This window comes from Gorilla gorilla, chromosome X (genome assembly GCF_029281585.2).
Source record: "Gorilla gorilla gorilla isolate KB3781 chromosome X, NHGRI_mGorGor1-v2.1_pri, whole genome shotgun sequence".
Classification (NCBI taxonomy): domain Eukaryota; kingdom Metazoa; phylum Chordata; class Mammalia; order Primates; family Hominidae; genus Gorilla; species Gorilla gorilla.
This window is the reverse complement of record NC_073247.2, coordinates 128,235,168-128,260,886: the sequence shown is the minus strand read 5'-3', so window position 1 is coordinate 128,260,886 and position 25,719 is coordinate 128,235,168. Positions and strand designations below refer to the sequence as shown.

At 33.9% G+C, this 25,719-nt stretch overlaps 1 protein-coding gene across 1 annotated transcript; it reads right to left on the bottom strand.

The window, feature by feature from the left end:
* SLC6A14 (solute carrier family 6 member 14) lies at positions 1-24,870 on the bottom strand. Its single transcript, XM_004064754.5, has 14 exons — positions 24,719-24,870; positions 23,520-23,685; positions 20,377-20,508; positions 18,626-18,787; positions 17,684-17,831; positions 16,424-16,556; positions 14,571-14,711; positions 9,789-10,017; positions 8,317-8,442; positions 7,015-7,133; positions 6,382-6,481; positions 5,992-6,101; positions 3,684-3,851; positions 1-2,651 (listed from the first exon to the last, which is right to left on the bottom strand). The coding sequence occupies exons 1-14, from the start codon at positions 24,764-24,766 to the stop codon at positions 2,505-2,507; spliced, it is 1,929 nt and encodes a 642-aa protein (XP_004064802.1). The 5' UTR covers positions 24,767-24,870; the 3' UTR covers positions 1-2,504.
* Between the last annotated feature and the right edge of the window lie 849 nt (positions 24,871-25,719).

Genomic DNA, 25,719 nt, shown 5'->3' with positions numbered 1-25,719 from the left:
TTGAGATATAGTGATTTTAATTTCACTCAACTGTGAAAAAGTTTTCATTAATGGTTTACAATACAATACCATAAATTATCTCCAAGTTCGCATTAAAGTAAGTGGGATTTGATGTAAATGTTTTCCATTATGTAGAATGATGTTTCTTGCCACTGTGGAATCTGAGTAATAATAATAAAAACCACCATTGAGCACCCTACAATATGCCAAGCACTCTGTTAAAATCTGTGCTTTACACACTTGTGAAGATAGTGACGAAAACTTTTAACTACTCTTTGTGGTCAGCTTTTGAAAAGAATTTCTTTCCCTTCACACTTCCCCCAATTAGATATTCTTTCATTTAATATACCCAAATCTTCCCTGAATTGCAAAAGTCACCTATAGAAAATTGCACACCTTAAATAGCACCAAAATGTAGTGGTAGAATGCATGTAACATACTGTGGATTAAAATTAAGGAAAAGTATTTCTAACCTCTTGTTAGCCATCTATTCTCAAATATTTTATAAAATCTGGTATAACTGAGGAATTAACAATCTCCTGAAACTTACTAACAGCATTTGACCTGTCTTCAAAGAAAACCCTCAGAATGGGCCGGGCACGGTGGCTCACACCTGTAATCTCAGCACTTTAGGAGGCCGAGGTAGACAGATCACTTGAGGTCGGGAGTTCGAGAGCAGCCTGGCCAACATGGGGAAACTTCGCCTCTACTAAAAATACAAAAATTAGCTGGTGTGGTGGCGGGCACCTGTAGTCCCAGCTACTCAGGAGGCTGAGGCAGGAGAATCACTTGAATCCAGAAGGCAGAGGTTGCAGTGAGCTGAGATCATGCCACTGCACTCCAGCCTGGGCAACAGAACGAGACTCTGACCCCCAGCCCCCCACCAAAAAAAAAAAAAGGAAAAAGAAAAAGAAAACCCTCAGAATGTCAAACACAATTTCAGCTTATATATACGTACATAATTTAGAGAGGTGGTTCAATTAGAGGCCTACCTATTTACCTACCTTCATGTCCCCTCCCCCCTAAATAAATTACCAGTATAAATTAAACAAATGCCTTAATTTCTTATTCCTTTCATCTTCAATCACAAGGAAGAGAAAACGTTTTAAAATGTGTAAGAAAAATTATTTCTTCTATTGTCACTCATTTGCCAAGCACAAAAAGCCAGCAGCAGTGTATGTGATTCTTAAACTTCTTTGGGTCACAGTTTTCCTTGATATTCTGATAAACCTACCGACTCTCTCCCTAGAAAAATGCATGTACATGTACACACAGAAAATGTTCCATATAATTTTGGTTTCATATGCTCCCTGAAGCCTAGGTTAAGAAATTTAAGAATTGATGAAAAGCTCTTTACATATGTAGGCAGTGTTTATCATCATAGGCTATGATGCTTAAACCAGTTGTCAACAATATATAATCAATATATAAAGCTCTTAGTGATATATTTAATTATCCTTGGTAAGGAAACTAGGACATAGGATTTTCTAATTTGGCTTTCCTCATTCTTGACAAGTTTGACAAGTTTATCTTCCAATAGTATGCAAGTTATCACCTGTAAGTAGTAACTTACTCATATAAGACAAAATCACTCTATCAGCCCTGTATTACAGTAATAAAATGCTAGAATTGATTAAAGCCATTTTCTCATTAACATTTAAGTCCATATTCTATTTGAAATTAAACCTATATTTCAGAGAGTATAATGAACAACTCTTAATTTTGTGAAACACAATAGAAATTAAATGGGTCATAGTTATCTTCCAAATTACCTAAGGAAGGAAGATTGTATATGGGAAAAGAGGTACTCAAAACTCAGTTTTCTAGATTTATCACTTACTGGCTGTAGGATCCTTATTTTTCCATCTTATTTCACTTTTTATAAAGAACATTAATGACTAAGTTCATATAGCAAACATGAGCTGTAACAAATGCACGAAGTTTTTAAACATATTTGAGTAAAAAGTATTAAACTACAGTCCTCTTATAGTATATATAGTCCATTTGTCCATATATTTATCACGTTTCTAATTAAGTGAGGCCTTCAGTTTTAACACTTTCTTTTAAATGTGCTGATTTATTTCCCACTCATATTTGTGGAAAAGAAAGATTGTATATTAAGAAAATACAAGTTAATAATATTTTTAAACTTGTGTAATAGAAAATATAACTATTCTCTAAGAAATTAGTTCAAAATAAAGCCTCCAATGTATTAAAAATGCATATACTATTTACAAAAATATAATTGTGAAATAGAGACTGTTAGGTGTGTGTGTGTGTGTGTTATACAGATAGACAATCTAAAAAGAAATATAATAAGCACATGGCTGAGAATTAAGAGATTCACATTTTTATATTGCATTCCTGCTTAAATGTGAAAAAAATCACACTATCATGAACATAGTATGTACATTTTCCTATTCAGTTAACATACAAATAAATAAGGTTCCCCCTATTCTAAAAAAAATCACATTATACAATCATATATTTTTTTCAATGAGATCTCATTCCGGTTTTCTGCTGCCACTAACAGTAGGTATTTCATGGTCAGCCTCTTTTTTAGGATCTACCATGTCTTTATATCTTTCCCCACGATGTTGTTCCAGGTATGGACCCCAGTTAGAAGCTGGTCTGCAGCAACTTATAAGGCGCTGAAATGCAAAAACAAAAAATCATTGTCTTAGAATTTAAGTGCTACAGTCTGTAAACAAGCAAATATTGAACTGTACTTTCCTTTAAATTATTTTTTCTCTACTAACAAAAAATAAGAATCATAGAAAACTAAAAAGTGTTCATCTAAATTCTTAATAATGCACAGTTTACCAAGAAAAAGGTATAATCAAATGTAGCTAGTTGTTAATAGAAGTATATTAACTACTAAACCAAAATAGCTGAGCATGTAAATGATTTCAAAACAGGGTGTGTGAACCCATTAGAGTAACAGAGTGACTACTCTGTACCTTCACTGAATCAGACATTTCCATCCTGGCCTTAGGATGAGGACGAGCTGAGGATCTAAACCAGTGTATACCTGGGATGTGTTTCAAGAACAAAGGAAATGGGAGTTCCAGGATCAAACCACTGATTTGGATCCATTGTTGTATGGACTTAGGAATTTATTTAAATCTAAGGCTGCTAAGCCTACTTTGTCATTGTCCTACTGAGATGTCATAATGAACTTCATACCCCTAGACCTCCATGGAAGAGGGATGACTCAGGCTCTAGATTGGGTTCAAGATATTTACCAGGCTTATTCCAGTATAAAAACACTATTAGGATGTATATTATAGCCAGATGAAGTTTAAAAGCAGTGACTATGGATATAAAGCAAACAGGTCATTTGCTTTGTGACATCTTCAGGGACAACTCAACATAGGTATAGATATCATAGCTGTCATATGCTAAGCACCGTAGCAAGGCCAGAGGTACAGCAACAAATAAGACCCGACTTTCCCCACAAGGAGCTTATAGTCTAGCATAGAGAAACACAGCAAATGTATAAATAATAAAATACCATGTTGTGCACTAGTAACAGATGACTGTGTCAGGTATAGAAGTAGCCAAGAGGAAGGAGTAATTAATTGTATTTCATATAATCTCATATTACTACCATGTGAGTAAATTAATCTCCATTTTGATCATAACTACTTTGTATAAAGTATAAACAATTTTAATGCACTCACTTGAAAGATGTTTCCTTTAGCCTGAATTATTTTTATGATAGCCATAATTGGAATCCAAATAATGCAGAAAATAATCATACACCAGCCTAAAGCAACTCCCCAGTCAGGGTATGGAATTGCGCCATAATTAGGTCTATGAAATTGCACCAATGACCAGATAAATATTGCCTGTCAAAGTTAAATATGCAAAGACAAAGCTAAAGATTAGACTTTATTGCACTGATGATTAGCAATTTGATTCTGTTCCTCAGATGTGATTTATCAAAAATAATTAATATGAAAATATATTCAAATAATTGAAATAATCAGGTAACAAGCCAGAAGATAACAATATGGAATGAACCAAAATATATAACTTTTATTTTTACTTTGAATAAATTTTTCCAAAATTAATACCATCATATATTTATAAATCCAAATACTTGTTCAACATATATTTCAATAAAATACTTGACCATATATCAGATTGAAAGTAAAATAATATCTGAAATTTTCTGTTATTGAGCTTTTCACTTTGATTTATAATAGCATGGTTTTATTCTATGCCATAGATTAAATCTACATGCCAGCATATAGATTAATACAATGAGAATGTGAAGTACACCTTAGTGGGCATGCTTTTCTCCTTGCTTAGGAATTGCTTCTATTCTTTCCCACTGCACAAAGATCCCCTTTTGACACATCAAAAACACACATGCATTTACACACATTATTGGTGAGCATTTACCAAAGCACATTTCACTTCCAGCATCTTACTGAGGGAAAAACAAAAAACAAACAAAAAAACCCTCAGTATCTGTTTAGGCAATACAGTCAAATCTGAATGTTAAAGATGAACACATTATAAGGCCAAGTTAAAATAAACCCGAAATGTTGAAGCATTAAAACTAATTAATTAGAAATTGGTAAAGCAAAACAAAACAAAACCCAATAATTATTGAGGAGCTTCCTTAAATTTAGCTGTTTTTGTTTTATTAAAATCAGCGAGAAAACAATAAATAGATCTATGTTTAATTTTAAAATTACATGGCTTAGCTCCATTAATTTAATTACAGTAATTTAAATATACTTTACAGTTACTATGAATGTACATAACTACAAAAGAATGGATGAGGGATAGTGGAGTCCAATACACATGACTTTATAAAAAATAGATAGCAATGTAAATCATTTCATATCTAATACTTTTGCATTTTAAATTAAATTCAGGTGTCAAACTTATGTAATCATTGAATATTAGCTTGTTAAGTGATCCAGCTAGACCTTCTAAGTTGACAAGGGGGCTTACTTTATTATGGAGACTTGTCAAATAAAAATATTTAGTGTCATTTTCAAAATCATTTAGCAAAAATATGGAATATCCAAATATTTTAATTCACCATGATCTCGTTCCAAACTGCTCAGCTTTTGAAAGTGATCTCATAATGTTAAAAAAAAATGTAATCCTCTCTACAAACAAATGTGGTACTTTAGATTTGAAGGAAATCCTGCATAGAATTACTTAATGGCCTTTTCTAGGAAAACCTTTGAAGTATGAAGGCAATGAAAACCAAAATAAATCTATGAAGCTTTGACACTGCCTCATCCCACCACCATTATTTCTAGTCCATAATCATTCTCCCTCCAGTGTAGTGTTTATTTTGGTGCTCAGCCATTTACTGTCCTGAAATGTTATTTGAACATTTTAAGTTGATAAGTTATGTCTCTCGAGTAAGACATACTTTTGCTTTACCTCAGCTTCTAAATAGTATTAATTGTTGAATTTATTGACATAAACCGTTGCCCCTATTGACACAGGTAAGTTTCTTTTACTATCATCTGCCAAATACCTCCCTCATTAAGAGATAAAATATGAATTAAAATATGACTGTTGTTTCTCAGCAGTCAGTATATTTAAACTGAATTCTTTGAAGAGAGGATCTGGGCCTTATGCATCTTTGTTTTTTCTGTGCCTGGCAGAGAGGTTAGGAATATTATTGATGGCTCAACATGTTTTTTTAGGGAATGAGCAAATTCATGTTTTATTTTCATTTTTTCTATTGATAAATTTTAAATTATTGATAACTTTTACAACTATACGAACCTGTTTATTTTCTCAAATGGTAAATGTTTAAACTGATGGCCTCAAAATAATACTGCAAAGGCATTTTAATTTAGGCAACTTGGAGGCACCAGCCATAAATACTGCAAAACTTGAAAATCATTCCTTTATAAAATTAATTTGCCTTTTGTCTTCAATGTGAATTATTAAGTTTATCTTAGAACGTATGTATTATCGAAATCAAGTTCATGGTGTATTATTACTTACAATCAAAAGGATAGGTGTAATTACAAACCAGCAAGCTCTCCACCATAGCCAGAATATCCACCTCTTTGCTCCAATCATCATTTCTATATCCTCAATGAATCTGTTCCCTCCTAAAGAAAACAAAGAGTACATTGAGTGCTTGCTAATATTTTCTTCCAGTAACCATTGTGGCATCAATTATCTTTCTGTGTCTAAACATTTTTCTCTACCACAACAATGAATCATACACCTGTAATTATATTTTTACATAACATAATGTTGTGCAGTATATTGTACTTTGCTATTATAATAGTATAAAAATTAATAGTATAATTAGGTAAATATAATGAAAATGAATCAAACTAAACTATTTTAATAAAACTGGAAAATAATTTTATAGTTACTATTTACCATAAATCCAGATGATTCCAACTAGCTCCAGTATAGCTGCAATTAAAATGCCCCATCCAGCACAGAAGTGGTCAATCAGAAGAACCCAGTAAATTCCAGCCTACCAAAAAAAATTAATTACTTCTAAGTATATTTTAATTGTTTTTATGATTGATGGGATATTCAAATTGAATCTATTAATTTGATCTTGACATATGCTCCTTAGTTTCCCTTCTGCTAAAATGCGAAAAGCAATGTTTCAAATGTAAACTCAAATGTGACTTTAAATATCTCAAGAATCTTTCAATCTATACTGAGTCACTGGAAAGAAAATAAGCACTTAAATTTGTTGATTATCAGAATGGTATGCAGTGTCTGTATGTTCTGAAGTGGCTGTGAGAAATGTAGTATGTGTTTAAAGTCTGTAATCTTATTGTAACTGAAGTAACTGTCCATTATTCGGCCTCCTCATCTGCAAAATAGACTTTCTATAAAAGTAATAATGGAGAAAAATGGGCTAAAACCCAGAAAACCTTGATCCAAGTCAGACCTGGACTTGTCACTAAGCATCCTCTTAAGCTTTGGTTTCTTTAGTTAGGTTATAAAGTATGTTCCAACTAATATGTTTCTATGAAAAAAAATGCTGTAGTATACCTGAGTCACACAGACGAGACCAAGGAGAAACAAAACCAAGCAGCAGCCCAAAGTTATGGGAACCCTCATTTTCTTCATCACTTTGGGAAATAAATCTTGAATTGTTGTTGTGATCGTTTCTTCAGAGGGGGAGAAATGACATGTTATATGTCAACTTATTTGCCAATACTGTTAATCACAGAATTCAATGTATGTTAATCAAATTTACAAATATATGTTGAAAATAGACTCTGAGCCCTGTTCCTTGCTTTAAAAAACCCACGGGGTTTTTTCTTTTGGCAGTCACCACTTGGTTCTGATGAAAATCAAATGCAGCTCTATTTGTTGTTTTTAGTCTGCTTTATATGATTTTTCATCAATAACAACTGTAAGGTAACAGTCCCCTGTGAACTGAATTAGTCTAAAAGGAAGAATTCTAGTAGGACTTTTAAATAAGGTAAATATTTGAATCAGTGGTGTGGAAACAGAAAGGATTCTAGGTTAAGAAATAAATGTGTTCATGAAATAGGGAACTGGCTAAGAGTAGAAGGATGTGAGAATGAAAATATCAGAAAATATGTCTGAGATTTTCAAGGACTTTGAAAGTCAACCAGAAAAGTCTAGATTTTATCCTATAAACAGAGTAAACTGAAAATATTGTATGTGAGAGAGTGGTAGGATGAAAATTGTTTCAGAATTTCTCTAGTCATGTAACCTAGGTAAATCCCTATGTGTGCATAGAAGTATGTGCAAGGATGATCATTGCAGCAGTGTGTGTAATTTTTAAAAAATTGTATATCATGCATATGCCCATTATTATGGCAACAAAGAGATTGTGATTTAACTAGATCTATATGCCTGTGTATCAATGAGATTCATAATCAATGCAAAAACAACTTTCAGAGTCATATGCATGCTCTGAAACTTCACATTTATGTGCAAATTTAAAAATGTATATGATATGTACAGACATATAAAATGTATATAAACATGGATAGAATAACATACACAATCTATGGTAAGAGTTGCTTCTAGAAAAAAATGTGATTGTATTAGGAAAAGAAAGAGGACTTCAAATTCACCTGTAACAGTTTATTTTCTTAAAATATCTGAAACAAGTATGATAAAATATTAATGTGTATTCCTTTTGAGTGTCAAGTATTTTTTTGTATTTAAATTTTATTTAAAGCAACTTTCAGAAGGATCATTCTGAGATTAACAGCTAGAGGGGGTAATTGGGGTAATAAAAGCACCTTGTTTTCAAGTAGAGGAAATGCAAAAGAAATATAAGAGGAATATGTTACCACTGGAAGTATTACTTACCAATCGAAGCAAACTGAGAATCGAGACCCAAAGTTAAAAGCATGAAAAAAAATAATATGGACCAAAATGGACCACCTGGGAGTTGGGCTAGAGCCTCTGGATAGGCAATGAATGCCAAATCAAAACCTACGAAACATGTATGATATTATAAATTAGTTACCAAGAATATTCACATATTTAAACATTTAAAACATAAGATATTAGAAAAATCTCATCTTATTTGGCAACACAATCCATGACATAAATTTTTTTACCAACTATTTCACATTCCCTTTTTACAATATTGAATTTGGTTGTTTTGTGATGTGATAATGTGAACATGTGACATGAATTAAGTTAGCAAATAGACTGTAATGTAAATGGTACATTTCTCACATAAGAAATTTTAATTCTTTTAATAGTTTTATTTAACTTATCTTATTTTTTAAGATTGACAAAGAATAAAAACTATCTTAAATTCCAGAAACGTAAATTAGTTCACATTATCTTAGCCTAGATGCTCTAAAAGAATTGCACTGTTAAAGAAAGATACATTTACGAACTAACTTTTGTTTTTAACCTTCTCTCCAAATGTTTACCCAGAATCACTATATGCATATATGCAAAATCGTATGTAATGAAACTATAAATTAAATCTTGTTTTCCATTTGATGTTACCTTTAGAATGCTTTTCAATTTTGTGCCAGTTCTATTATGTGATCCTCAGTTTTAAGCATTTTTAGGTTTCTTCGACCTCCCGGAGGACTAACTTGGGATTCATGAAAATTAGCTTTTAGTCTAGGCTCTGTCACTTCCTAAATATTTGACCTTCTGCAAGACATATGTGACATTACTGTGTATCAATCCACTTCTCCGTAAATGAGGAGCTGGACACTAGATAATCTACAAGATCCTTGACATTCTGTTATGAATCAGCAGTCTTTCCATCATATGATACTAAAAACATAAACAAAATTTTAATGAAGCATCCCTACTTAAAACAACCCTAGTATTTTCCCCCAGCATCTGTAGCCAGATAATTAAGCATCCCTAGCTAATATCCGTAAAGTTAGGGAGTTCACTAAGATTCCTTTAAAGCTAGACACAACTGGAAACTCAAAGTCACTTGACTCTCTCACCTATATGATGTTCATGTGTTCTAAAAATTCAAACCCAATAGTATACTTGTACAGAGGAAATTTGTATACACATTTTCTTTCTTTTATAATGCATGGAAAGTGCTTAGCAAGGACTAAACAAAATTAAACATCCTATCTTCTTCAGCAATATTTCCTTAATATATTCTTGTTTACATGGATAATCTAAAAATTATTATATTGTTACAGCAACAACATTATATAAGATGAAATGAGGAAGAAAATTCAATATTCTAAATCATGACTGTGTCAAGTAAATTTCTATAAATTCTATTGGAGTTTCATAAGTGAGATACATTGAATTAATCAAAGTTGATGATATATAGTATTATATACCTGATTTTACAACTTGAGAAACTTCCTTTCCAGATATATGGGCCATGTGTCCCAATATAGAAAAAATAGCAAATCCAGCAAACACACTAGTGAGACAGTTTGTCAAACAAACCACAATGGCATCAGAGAAGCAGTTGTTTTTGAACTTATTGTAAGATGATAGAGCAACTAAGCCACCCCAAGCCACTGAAAGGGAGTAAAATATCTGAGTGGCAGCATCTTTCCATACCTATAAGAGAAAATAATTTAATATTTTAAAACATATACTCAATTTTTTATTTGTGTAAATATTTCACATAAGCAAATGAATATATTATTAATAACAATGAAATGAACACCCAAATGCCCACTACTCAGCTTAAGAAATAAAATGTTGCAGTCTCTTAAATCCTTTTTTTACCCCTCCCTCATCATTGTCACCCTTCTACCCACCAGTGGCAATTGCTATCCTGACTTTTGTGCTCATAATTTCTTTGTTCTTCTTTACACTTAGATTTGAATGTTTTGTTTTGGAATTTATAGAAAAGTTATCTTAATGCACGTAAACATATACAACGTGCCATTTTTTATTAGATATTGTGAAATTTATCCATCATCAAGTTGAACTATATAAAATGTCCACTTTGTAACTCAAAAGTGAAAGAATATAAGCAAATTTATTTGGTTAAATTAAATATCTGTAGTTTAAATCATTCTTTTCCACTTCTTTTTTGTTTGTTTTTGTTTTTGAGACAGAGTCTTGCTCTGTCATCCAGGCTGGAGTGCAGTGGTGAAATCTTGGCTCACTGTAATCTCTGCCTGACAGGTTCAAGCAATTCTTGTGCCTCAGCCTCCCAAGTAGCTGGGATTACAGGCATGCACCACCACACCCGGCTAATTTTTTTGTATTTTTAGTAGAGACGGGGTTTCACCATGTTGGCCAGACTGGTCTCAAATTCCTGACCTCAGGTGATCTGACCGCCTTGGCCTCCCAAAGTGCTGGGATTACAGGCGTGAGCAACCGCGCCTGGCCCTTTTCCACTTCTTTATTGCCACACTGCATATGTCACAATTTATCATTTCTCCTGTTGATGGACATTTAGATCATTCAGTATGTTGCTATTATGGAGCTGTAAACATTCTTGTACATTCCCCATATGTAGGTGTGTAACTGTGATGTCGAAAAGTATATGTATTCCTCCCTTCTACTAAATCTTGCCAAATTGTTCTTTAAAGGATTGTACCATTTTGCACTCCCACCAGCTGGCTGTGAGGGTTCCCATTCCTCTGCCTACTTGCAAACACTTCATTTTCCGTATGATTTGTTTTTTTCTGTGAAATTCCTGGTCATGTCTTTTGCCAGTTTTGGGTTTGGGCTGTCTTACTCGGTTTTTAAAATTCTTGATGTAATTTGGAATCTAATCTTTTGACTATTATATATGTTGATTTTTTTTCCTCCAAAATTTGTAGGTTAATTTTGTTTACCTTTTAACATTGTGTCCTTTGATGAACCAAAGTTTTTGTTGTTGGTTTACTGTAGCTGAAGGTATCCATTTTTGACTATAGGTATTATCCTTGATCTCTATTACTTTTAAAAAACGGCTTAGCCCAAGGTTATAAAGGTACTATTCTGTATTTTCTTCTAAAGGAATTCAAGTTTTGCCTATATTGTTAAATTTTCAGTTCACCTAAAATTGATATTGTGCATATCAATATATGTGATATGTGAATGATATGTGAAACTTCCAACTGATGTTGTTTCCTAAATGGGATATCAATTGTTCAAGGATAATTGATATTATCAAATCAATTAGATATCAATTGGATATCAATTCTATCAATTGGATTATCATCCCTTTCCTTATTGATCTGCATTGCCACCTCTGCCACATACCAAGTTCCATTTGTTTTTGAATTTATTTCTGAGACTATTATCCTGTTCCACTGGTCTATATATTTATACCTATGCTAACACCTCACTATTTTAATTAGTACAGCATTATAAATATTGTTTCATATCTGATAGGACAAGTCCTCTTCACTTCAGATACACCTTGGGGTTTTGGCCTTTTTCTTTTTCAAATAAACTTTAGAATCAGTTTTCAAATTTCATAGAAAACTCTTTTGGGATAGATCATGGTTATTTCACTTATATTTTAGAAAATTGTCTTAGAAATAAAATGCCCTCTTTTTTCTTTGGTCATTGCCCATATTAACAGATGAACAGCATGCTCATGTTGGTCTCTGAGCTTCTTTTACTTGATACATTACATGTGCCTGTGTGACAGGGGGAGCTGGAAGTGGGTGTGGCAGTCCTGTGTTGTGTAAGAATGCTACTGAATACCATGATGTGTAGCTAGGTTGCAAACAAAAGGGAAGAGAAATTCCAAACATAGTTTTAATCTCCATATCTATTAATCTCATACCAATATACAAGATTATTACATTAGGGACTAGGAAATCGTAATTCAAACTTTATTAATTGGCTGTGTACAATTGGCTAAAATCGAATCTATGTAAGTCTTAGTTTCATCACTGTAAAATGAGGGAGTTAGAAAAATAATCTCTGCATTGCTGAAGACTCCTCTATCTATAAATTTGTGTGGTTCTCTACTCTCCTGGAGATCTCAATGAAGTTCAGATATTCAAAGGAAAGGAAAGACACCTGATTATGATTCCATGTTTAGAATATATATTGTGAGGAATAAAAAAAAATCTAAGAAAAACAATTGTCATTGCCAGCAAACCCCAAAAAGAAGGAGTTGGGTCATGTTGTGTTGGAGAGTAGAGGGGTGAGAAGATGAAATTGTTTGTCTCACAAGGAGCTTTAGGTTTCACTCTGATTTTTTAAAGATGTTAGAGTCACTGAAACACAGACCAATATAAAAGTGTCATATAAATTTTTCAGAATGATTTCAAGGAACTACAAAACCCAGATATCTTAGGCTTGCAAAAGCCACTAAAAGAATATCAAAGGGGATTTTTAACTAGGCTCAAAGTCATGAGTTTCAAAGAAAATGGTGAATCTACTTCTTAGGGAAAATGTTGCAACTCTAGCAAGATAGTATAATATAACAGAAATAATTGAAATAATTGTACATTAGCTCATATTTATATAAAATCTTACTATTTCCAAGTGCATTAACATAATTTATCTTGTTCAATAACCTAACATGGAGAAGGTGATGAATGCTAAGTTCCATTTTATTTGTTTCTTATTCACCATCCAAAATGGTCTTCAAATTAGGAAGAGATTAACCAACAGGGATAAAAAGAGTGAGGCCCAAGATAAATGAAGAAACAAATTAAGATGTCCTGTGGACACATCAAAGTATATTAATCTCCAAGACTATAATAAGAAAATTCCATAGATCTAAAATAAGTTAAAGCTATGTGATTAATCATTGAGTGGAAATTATTGAGCACAAAAAAAGGTAACCAAAGACCAAAGATTGGCATTTCAGTTTTCAGAAAGGTGATTGTAAATTAATGACAGATTTCCACAACTAAAAGCTAATAAATTTGGCACTGCTTACAAAAAGAATTTACAAGAAATAATTACACATCCTCTTGTAAGTATTTAGAAAAGAAGACAGTAATGGCTGGAAATTAGCATGAGTTTCATGAAGAATACTATAGCAAACTAATATCCATTTTGAATAGTACTAGTAGTATGGCAGATAATATTAACATAGTCTCTCTTGATTTCAACATAAAATTACAGGTTTTTAGTTGAACAGAAGCTTAATGTGTGCTAAGAATGTGATGTGACTAGTAAAAAAGTGAAAGGGCCAGGTGCGATGGCTCACACCTGTAATCCCAGCACTTTGGGAGGCCAAGGCGGGTGGATCGCCTGAGGTCAGGAGCTTGAGACCAGGCTGGCCAACATGATGAAACCCTATCTCTACTAAAAATACAAAAAAGTAGCCGGGTGCGGTGGCATATGCCTGTAATCCCAGCTACTTGGGTGGCTGAGTCAGGAGAATTGCTTGAACCTGGGAGGCAGAGTTTGCAGTGAGCAGAGATTGTGCCATTGCACTCCAACCTGGGCAACAGAGTGAGACTCTGTCTCAAAAAAAAAAAAAAAAAAAAAGAAGTGAAAGCATTCTAGACCATACTAATAGAAGCATACTATCTGTAGTACACTTACTGTTAATACTCTCAGCAGTCAAATTTTAAAAGATGTTACATGCCAGTGATACATTCAGCCATTATCTGAAGGTATAGTTGAAATAGTGTTACCCAATTCTTATTCATGGCACACGTTTAAGTTTTTGGTATAAGTAACAATTTTGGAATGCTTAATCCATTATCAAATTTATGTTTTAACTTCACAATTCACTAGACAAAATTTGATAATATTTTGCGAATATTAAATTTTGAAGAAAACTAAAATGTATATTAGACTATTAAACTTTCAACAGTAATCTCTAAAGCTAGTCTGAGTTTATCCAATAAATCACATAGCCCCAATCATCAACTTGCGGGTATTTATGCATGAAATATTGTTTTTCAGATTAATAAGCCTGAAATTTTGTTGGTCAAATAGATTCAGTTTATATGAATAAAAAATGACTTTAAAAATCCTATTTCTAAAAATTATCTCACCATCAATAAAAGAATATTAATGGCAGGTTAAATATGAGCTAAGTCAGACATCCTAGTGGATAGAAACTAATAAATTTAACTGTATATTATTTTGCAAGCTATTACATTATGATATTCATATGGAACCAAAGATGTTTGGCATTTACTTTTAAGATTTACCTCCTCAGATAATTTGAAATCCAAATTAAGACTCACCTCAGCTTCCTTAAGTTTTGTAAAATTTGACTGGGCTCCAATGTAGTATGAAATGCCTTTTGAAGCACCCTCCAGAGTTGCACCTCGTACTAACAGGATGAGTAGGACCACATAGGGGAAAAGAGCTGTAAAGTATACCACCTACCAAGAAAAGTAACCAAAAATTAGTAAGTTATTTTTAAAATCATGGTGTATAACTGTATACAAGTAAAATTATTAGCCAGTTGACATTAATTAAATAAAGTACAGGGGATTTCATAGGGTCTGATGATATACCAAAGTTAGCATAATTTCTTTTTGTGTCCTCACTACTCTCAAATGATCCATTTCAAAAATAATTTGATGTATTAATCCACATTTCCCAGGTTCATTCTGTAAATAAATAATACATCAGCAGTGATAACTTGGGATCTAAATGGATTGCTCTGATAAATATATCCTTATACATGTCTGAGGAGACTGAATGTCTTCTCTCAGTAAATTACTGCATTGAGGTGAGGAGAGAAATGATTTAAACCCTGCATTGGTTAATATATATTCAGTCTTCAAAGAAAAGGAAAATATTTCCTAGCAGATGTTCAAATCCCAGAAAAGCATATTGAAGTGAATACTGGACACTTGTTACTGTTATCCTTACAGCTACCGTTAAGAGAGTTTGATAGCATACATACAAGTGCTATCACACTTGTTAGCACACTGGAACATGTGCTAACACATGGTTCCAGATGAGCAGATTGCCTTTGAGACCAGCTTTGCCTTAATGAGGATGATTTCCTTGATCCATAGATGTCCTATGTTTTATAATACACCCAAGGAGATGGTTTAAACAAGTCATTCAGAGACCAATAAAAATTAATCGCCTGGGTAAATGGCCTTTAATGGACTCTTTCAATATTAACATCAAAAGGAAACCAAGGGTTTAAAAAATGTGCAACTAAAACATTTTGGAAAGTTTTCCCTGGATTTGTGATATTCACAGTATTTTTGTGATGTAACAGCATGTCTCATCACAACTTAACATTAACAGAACGTGCTAGACATTGTACTGAGAATACAAAGACAAGATCCCCAGTTATTCCTGTCCTCCACCTTTAAGGAAATATCCATTGACTAGTTAAAAACACATAGACATCTTTTTCGGGGTATTGTGTAACTGTTCACAGAGAAAATTTCATGTTGTTTTCTTAAATTACCATTATTCTCTCTGAAAGTTTATAAAAGTAAACAATGAAGTGGGAAAATATAACAATGTTTTTCAGAAGAGGCCCTTTCACTGAGAGAAAAAGTTCTGTGTCCATTTTGGCAATCTTTAAGAGAATGAATATATAGTTTGTGTGTATATATACATACACACTCACACACACACACACATACACACAAACACACACATTTCTCTCTCTCTCTCTCTCTCTCTCTCTCTCTCCGACTAGGGGATTCCTGATACTATTACTCTATAGAACAAGGATCTAGACTTTCCAAACCATACATTGCAATGTATGATTCCATTCAAGATGCTTCTTTATATAGTAGGATAGAAAATTTAATAATATACTCTTAAGCTTCAGAATGCTCTATCAGCTAAAAGGGTCCATGTTTTTAGGAAATGTGCACCTCTAGTACCAGTTTGTATTTTGTTTGTTTGTTTTGTATTTAGCAATAACAGAGATCCTATGTATTTACTTAGAGCTTAAAATGACTATTTAGAAAGCTTTTCACAGACTATTTAGAAAGCTTTTCACACATTTGAATGCTCCCATTATAGAAAAAAAACATGCTTTTGGTAATGCTTGATATTGAACTACCATGAAATTGGAACGCTGCTATATCGCTATCTAATGTGTTTTTCAAGTTACCTTGCCAGACGATTTGATTCCTTTAAATAGTGCTGCTCCAACTATGACCCAAGCCAGAAGAAGACAAAGTGCTAAATACCACACAATTACTCCAGTCTCATTCATTCCACTTGACCGTTGGAGCGCCACTTTACTGAAACACATAAGCCATTTTATGATCACAGAATCACTTGACTTAAAGAAAATACATTGAGTTTTGTAATACCATTTATCCAGGTCGAAGCTTCATGAATATTGTATCTTATTAATATATCAAAGTTTGGTGAGCCTTTATTGATAGATACTATCAATACGAAGGGCACAGATAGTTCATTAAATGGCCAGGCTCTGAACTTCAGTTAACCACAGCCAATCCAAAGTTTCAAACCATAGAATAAAAGATCTACTGATTCTTTTAGCTATTACTTTCCTCTATTTCAAGATCCTTTATGTAAATAAATTGACTTTATGTCAGATTATTTTATTTTACTATTACAGTATTTTCTCATGTTAAAATAATGAGGAAAACATTTAAAATTATATTAAATATTTCCTCATTCCATACTTATAGATATCATCAAACTCAAATGATCCTGTTATTCATGCCTTTTCCACAGACTTTCTGTAAAATTCCAAGATTCTCACTAGGTACATGCATGGATCTTATTTCTAAGCTTGAAGTTTGAGAACATTTGAAGATCCAAAGTTTAAAAGAGTTACAAAGGTCATTAACAGTGGATGAAGAAGAGGTCATTTAGCAGTAGAGTCAACAATATTAGGTAAGAGTAATGGATAGATATAGAGTAAGTAGAGAGATCGTTTGAAATTAATAAAAGTAAATATAACACTACATATCTATTCTTACCATATTATGACAATTGTAAACAAAACTGCTGAAGAATTACACTTTTTTAAATAGCAATATTACTCATCACCCAACTATTTATCATTACAACTTGATCATTGTAGTCTAAAATTTGTACGTGTTTTCTTCAAAGCAATTTCCTAACTCATAGCTAATAAGCACTTCATAAATCATTACAGTGTTGTGCCCATTTAATAACTAATTTATAAAAGACACATTGCTGACTATGAGCTAATTTTGCAGGTAACTACTAATCACCTGGGATAGGTAGACATTTGAGTTAAATGAAATATAATTTGTCCTGATTTTCCTTTTTCTGTTTATGTGAGTTAAGGAAGGAGATGATTAATGTTTTGTTGTTCTGTACAAATTTTAAGATAACATCTGCTTAAAAGTAAATCATCTAGTATACTTACTTCCAATATTGTTCACTGGGAAGCTGCCCTGGCTGATAAATTTCACTGCCGTTGATGCAGGTAAAATTGTTGATGTCTACCCAGCTTTTATTCATTTGGATGATCTCCTGTATTCCTTTATTCACTGTACTCACATTACAGTGAGTTACTAAAGAGGATAAAAAATATAGACACAGACATGTACTTAGTTTTAGAAGACTACTTTCCTAGAAAATGTTTTAATGGTAACATATTTAAATTATCATCAAAATTGTTACTTGAAAAAAGTGGAGTAGAAATCTTACAGATGGAATAAGCTATGTACATTCAGCATCTTAAAATCTTTTCTACTAAACTAGGAGGGATTACAAAACTGTCTGCCCTTTTAAGCTGTGATTGTATTTATAGTAACAACAGGTATAGAGTAACAATTGTTTCAGTTGAGGTTTAGTGCTCTAACAAACTTTTGTATGTGGATTTACCTATCCAACCTATGTATATAGACAAATTAAGGCCTTTAAACTTCTCGGAAGCATTAAATATTTATAAATTTATCCTCTGATATACATAGGTAATTAAAATGGTAATAGTCTATGACATGGATGGTACGTTATCCCAAAGATTAGCCACATATGACATGAACAACACCTACTGTCTCCTGAGACACACACAACTATCCTAGATAGCACTTTTCTCCCTTTATCATTTTCTCAGTTTCTCCTCTCCTGCCCAAGACTTAGGCCTGGAAGAAGTACTCTTAGGCATGATTTAGCCTTCCTGACTGCTCTCAGAGATTAATCCATTGTATTAATCATTTTTCTGACTATATATGCTATCTTCTGCTTTCACCAGTGACCTTTGGAACATTTAAAATTGTACCTAAGTTGCTTAGAGAATGATTTGACCCTTCAAGCTTATAAAAAATATATATAAAAGAACTATTTGGGGGTTGACAAATTTTACCTATTGGTGATCTGCTACAGTTTTTATCTGACCACGAAGAACAATTTTTCCATGGTAGTTCACTTTGAAAAGAAGCAAACATGTAGTAAACACTATAGGCAATTATGACATTGTAATAGATTGTCACAAAAATGGAGATCAGGACCATTGTAATTCCCACACCTGGAAAAAAAAGAACAATTAAAATAAAAACCAAACTCAAGTGAAATTTACTTTGCTAATTCATAAAAAAGCTATATCTCAGCTACCACAAAATCTATTTTAAAATAAAAAAGACTGTTTCAGGCAGGGTGCGGTGGCTCATGCCCATAATCCTAGTACTTTTCAAGGCTGAGGAGGGCGGATCACTTGAGGTCAGGAGTTCGAGACCAGCCTGGCCAACATGGTGAAACTCTGTCTCTACTGAAAATACAAAAATTAGCCAGGCGTGGTGGTGCATGCCTGCAGCTCCAGCTACTGGGGAGGCTGAGGCATGAGAATTGCTTGACCTTGGGAGGCGGAGGTTGCTGTGAGCCTAGATCCACCACTGCACTCCAGCCTGGGCATCAGAGTGAGACTCTGTCTCTAAATAAATAAAGACTGTTTTAAATTACTTTTTTCCTTTTTCTTTCTGGGAGAGTAGGGACTAATGCTGTCTGAGTAATTTTCTTCTAAATTTAAATTTAATTTTATGATTGGCTTGCTGGTGCAGTTTCTTAGTTGATTAGAAAGGGTATTAAGGCCAAGGCCAGAAGACTTGTGGTAAGCGCATCAAATTCACATAAAGAAAAACCCATGTTTATTACTTTTTCTTGTTAAGCCTGCAAATTCTTGTCAGATCATGCAAAGTCGACATTCTTTAGACAAAAAAAATTCAAAGCTCGTATCTTATTTACTCACTGACCAATACAATATTCATCTATAAATCAACATTTTGAGAAGTAGAAAATGAAGCCTCTAAAATAATGACCTGGAGGGATGGTGTACATATATCTACAACTATGTGTAAAGAAAATTAAATAATTCAGTAACAATCTGAATTTAAATATCCAAAGTTTCCTTAACTAGGTAGTTTCAAAATGCAGTTTAGCGTGCTGAATATAACTCCAATGCTCAAAACTAGCTTTTAAGGTAGTTTCTCCACTCTTCCAGAACAATATTCTGTTCACCTCACTATGAATTTATTTTTGATGTTGCATTGAAAACAAATAATTTTCAGCAGCTAGCACATACCAAAATGATATTTAATCTTCAGTCAAAAGAGGTAGTTTGATGTTTAATAACAAGGCATTTTTAAGCTTTACCAGTGTCCTATTCTATTAAGAGCATCCAAGAAAAAAAATGGTGGCCTACCCTTCAACTTTTCTGAATGAGGCATTGTAAAAGATATGCAAAGGCAGTAAGACAAAAACTACATATGAAGTAGAAAAAAGTTAGGGCCTTTAAATTAGAGCACGAGACTATGTGCCAAAAGAATTCACAGGGTGAAAATAGGAAAATAATGACACCCTTCTAACCATCTTTAGCGTGCTTTCTAATCCTTCCCATTTCTGCAGCCCATGATAAACAGAAATAAAAACATTTGATTTTTTAAATTCTGCAGTGGCAAACTGTACAGCAAAACAACAATAATGCATGTTTTCTTTGCTTTAAATTGTCAGAATTTTAAGCAATTTTTTGTTCTTCGCAGTGAAAGTAGCTATATGCACAAATATACAAAAAAGCATGGTGAAGAAAATGCTTTAATACCAAGAAAATGCTTTAATACCAACCTTGAAACAATGGAAGAATCCTCCAAACTGAAACTGGACCTAAGCTAGCAAATTGTCCCAGTGAACACTCCAGAAAGAACAAAGGTAAACCAGCCAATGCTAACATAATTGCATAAGGTATCAAGAAGGCGCCTAAAAAAGGTGAGAAAGAACCAAAGCACTATTACAGCTCGAAGTCTTGATGGCACTTTGACAACCAGCATAACATTTTAAAAGCATCCTGATATATTGGAATCAAAGAGTGCTGGGTTTGGGCCTAAAGTTCACTGCTTTCTATGAATAAGTGGTTGATTCTTTAAACCTTGGATTTCTCATCTATGAAATGGGGATGCTAGTATTACCTAATGAGGCTGTTGTGATTATTAAAAATGGTAGAGTATAGAAAGTAAGCCAGAGGAATTGAGCGATCCCAGGCATTGGAGCCAGATAAACCTAGGTTGAAATCCTGGCTAGACCATTTACCAGTTATGTGACCTCCAGCAATTTGCCTAACATCTGAATCTTGGATTCCTTATAAAAGGGGAGAACAATGCCAACTCAGTTTGTCATAAGGGTTCAAATACAGGGCCTATGTGAAAACACTTGCCAAAATGCCAGGCACATAGCCCATGTTCAACATTGGTTATCCTCCTTTTTCCTTTAAAAATAAATGGTCTATTTTTAAGACTTGGGGTTAAAATGCTAATGTGGCTCACAGTGTAAGCTATTGCAATTAAGTTTATTATTCTCCAAAGAGTCACAAGGTTCTTCACTCAATGTTAATACAAAATGTATTGGTTTTGTTTGAAGACTCTGAACTTTTGAGAAATACTTGTAGTTAACTTTCAGTTTCACAAGGAATAATTCTCCCACACTAGACAATTCACCTCCCCCATCCTTTTAACCTTTTATCATTTTCCTTTTTATTTCTTTCCACTTTTGGGGCATAGTATTTTTCATTAGAAGTTTTGCCAAATTATACGTTGAAGCAAGGGCAGAATATTAAACTTATTAATAAAACATTCCAGAAGTATTGGCAAAGTTTAATAAAGAATGTGGGGATCAGTGGATAAAAATGGGTTTTCAGACTGTATACATTTAATTTACTCATGTTACAGTTTTGCCTCAAGTATTTTTCATATTATGATACTGTAACATCATACCTAGGAATAACATTTTTTTCAACTCTCAAAATACATTCTACTAAAAATGAGTCTATAAAGAACTTGTTATTTATTCGTAGGTAAGTGACTTACTTTAATACTAACCCTGGAAGTCACTAAACCATAGGGAAAAATATGTTTGTATAGATGTTGCAATGTACATACCATCTTTACTGTGACTAATAGAAGTTTAAGTCCTATGAATGACAAATACGAAGAAAAAAATACAACTGTTTAACTACAGCAATAAACAAGCTTTACCAGCCGAGTGTGAACAGGTATTTTTTGTTAAAAAAGATTATTTTCTTCAGTGTTATACCTGACTTTTCACCTATTATATTATTTTATTATTAATACTATCCATAGATGATAAATTGTTAATATAGTTAATATAGCCACAAATTGTCAATACTGCAGACCTAGACCTTAAAGTGGTATGACACTTCTCTTTAATAAACTGTTAAAAAAGAATATACAGATAAAAATATTTCCAGATTTTAGAAACAACTTTTCAAACCTGACCATATTTTTAAACCTAATTCGCATTTAACAAATTTTAATTTCATTTTCCTCTTCTACTCTTGGATGAAAGAAGGATTGAGAGTGCCTAGATCATCTATTACCCAAATGATGTTATTATAAAAAATTGAAAGCCAATATGGCATATTAAATTTTAGAGGAAATGGTGAAAAAGATAATAGCATACAATTAATATTATTATTTTTGTGTTGGCTATATTTTAAAAGTTTCTATTAAAACTAGTTCAATATAGTTCCTAGAAATTTGTGGCAATTACTGGGCCTATGTATGATGTCAAGGCACAGGGAATTTCTTTTTCTAAACATGAGTTACAAGAGGCTCAAAATGATCCAGAATGCTTCTCTTTACCACACTGGACCTTAGGACATAGACGGAAATAAAACTGTGATTTCTGATGCATTTTCCAGCTAATATTCAATACCAAGACAACCAAATGACCCAGCTTCTAGATAGGGGAATTCATGCTACTGACACTTAAACTGTTTAATAAACAGAGCTTCTTTCTTAAGTCTCTGAAGACCACTGTGAATATTTTAATGTAACCAATTAATAAGAAATATGATTGAAATATCACCACACAAAATCCTATTATACTAAGAAAAATAATTATAGTGGCACAGTCTCACTGGTACCCAGTTATGAAATATAGGGGCATGTCACCTCTATACTTCTAATAGAACCTGTAATTACGAGTAAATAAAATATGGTGTAAGTGAAAAGTTGTTTGGACATTACTAGAGAATTGTGCAATTCATTTTGTTTCCCTTTGTGTGTCACCTCAAAGTGATTTTTCTCTCCTTTTTCTAATTGAGTCTACCCTAATGATCTACAAGGTATAAACAGTGTTTTTTTGCAGGAATAAAACAACAATCCTTGAACTAAATTATTTCATTTTAGAAAGATCTTCTACATAGTCAGTCCAATTTGGAATACATGTCACTCAATATTGCAGCTTAAAATACTAAACCTTTAATTACTTTTTAATCATCTCTTTCAACACTTAAATCACCAAAATGTAATGCATTATTTTAGTTAAGCAAATAATTTATTTGAGCTTCTTAATAGAACTTATTTTTCTGTTTATTTCTGATTCAGCTATAAATTAAGCAAAGCACAACTTGAGCTTGAACAGATTATCACAGAAACATGCATAAATTAGGAAAAGTATGTCATAGTTGAAGACTATGTGAGATCTCAAATCAGAAGCTTAGAAGTGCTAAAAATAAAGCTTTTTATCAAGTTTATACCTGAGGATTTTGTGAAACTAGGTTTCTAACTTGAGCTAGTAGCTCAGACTAATAATAAATTCAATATGCTTGTTTCTCATTCTCCCACTAACCCAAACTGTCAACTGTCATATGCCTTCCTTCAACTCGTAAAATATTCTCAGAAGCCATACAGAACCACACTTAAAACTGGAGGGAAAAGCGGGGGTGGGAGGGTGGGGGTGAAATAGAATACCTCCACCATTGCTGTAGGTCAGATATGGAAATCTCCACACATTTCCTAATCCCACTGCGTATCCAATCATAGATAGAAGATAATCCGACTTTTTGGACCAGTTACCACGGTCCTGATTCTCATCATTTTCACCAACATGGAAATTCTCTGATGAAGCCGACACTTTCTGGGGAAGAAAAAATATCAACAGCTTGCCTTTCTACCATTACAAATTCCACAGAAGCATAATTTCACAAATCCATAGAGCAACAGAAAATGGGGGGAAGAAACCCCGAAAACCATAGCTGAGGGGAATGCTTTACAAAGTTGGGGAGATTTCTGCTGATAGCTGCTTTTACTTTACAACATTTACCTCTTAAAATGAGCAAAGTTCTGTAGGTAGATATGTTTACTATTCCATCAGCTAAGATTATTCAAATTTTGGTAAAAACGTTAAATGTGACAGCAGTGTGAGACACAAATGAAAGCAGACAAATTAGGTTTGAAATACAAAGGTCTTTGTCACACTGGTGTGAGGGAAAAATGAAAGTAGACAAATCAGGTTTCAAATACAAAAGTCTTCAAGATGAATTAGATAAAGTCATTAATATTGATATTGTAGCAGATCTTTGAGCAGGATCAAATATAGTGTCTGCTGGAAAAAAAAAACAAGAATCTATAAACTTTTCTTATGGCTTGATAGTATTGGATGTATCAAGTTAAGGGTAGTTTAACTTTTCTCTGTCTTACAGATTAAAATCAATGCCTTTCTAAAAGCTATAGAATAATATGCAGATACAAATTCTCCTGTCTCACCAGATGAAGTAGCTCTCTCTCCACTTGGGAGGGAGAGAAGGGACAGGGGTTCTCTCCCAACCTGCTTACTTCTCTGGGGTATGGAGGGTTCTTTGGGTCAATTAAGAACAGTGTACTTTTGTACTTTCCTCTAGCATATGGACACAGTTAGGAGAGGGATAGAGAACAGGATTTTGTGGGTACTCCCAAGGCAGAGGATGAGGTGGCCCTAAGTCTTCTAGCTATGAGAGTAAGAGCTTTTCTTTCTTCTCTACTCTATAGGTATATCTCAGTCACACCTAATAGTTGAACAGAAATGTGGAGCACAAGGAACAGCCACAGAAAGCAAAAACTGAGACTAGCAACCCCCCTTAAGTTTTCCACTCTCAGGTCCTCCACACCTCCCGCAGCTCCCAGACCCCTACCTCCTTCTCCCTGCACTTGAAGAAACTCGGGCATTTCAACTTGTCCATGGTTCACTCCCTCGGCTGGCTCCGCCTCGCCTCCTCTTGCAGTCTGGCTGAGCTTGACTGGTGGCAGGTGCACACTCCCCTGTTCCTACCTGCCAGAGTGAGCCACCTTGCCCTGGGGTGGGAACATTTATGAAGAGAAGCTCTCTCCTCCCCCTCCTGGGTGTCCAGTAGTGTCAATTACCGGAAGGGACTAAAGTGAGGCTCTGGTTTTTCCCCAGATAAGCCTACATGTAGCAATCTCCTGCCCCAGCCCTGGGAAAGGGCTGGGCTGCTGGAGAGCAGAGCAGTCTGAGCCGAGATGACTGACAGCCTTTGACTCAGAGCTGTGTAGGTGCGTTTGCAATCTAGCCTCCTTTCCTGGGTCCCCTGTTTCCTCCTAACCTCGCCTCTCAGTCTGGTCTCTGTTCTGGGGCCAAGTGCTGATCTGCACAAGTGCTGGAGGGAGAAGAGGGCCATTCTGTTCCCCAAAATTCTCCTGAACAGACCATACCACCCTGGGTCCTCAGATTTCCCAAAGTTTTGCCCCTGACTAGAAAGCACTTGATTCCCTGGGGCAAATGCTGCTCCCAGAGGAAAAGCCCCTGAATTGGGCACCTTGAAAAGCAGCTATCTGAGATAAGATTACCCAGCTGGCTCTGCCTGAAAAGAGCAACTTGGAGCCTATGTCTCAGGCTCCTTTCTCAGCCTTCAGGACAGCTTTGCCTTTTACAGGGATTGCTTTGTGTAGTATTTCAAAGAAGCCAAACACAAACAAATTATTGAGCAGGTTTATGGGAAATTCTAACCTTAACAAAGGAGCACACTCTGTAAGAAAGATGAGGCCTAGAAAGTAAACTATGAGGAAACATCCCAGCTTGACCAGGGAGGAAATAATTATTATAATGCCGTTTACCAATGGAATGCCTTTTCATCAGGAAACTCAAAGGATTTAAACTCAGTCTGCCCAGGTAACA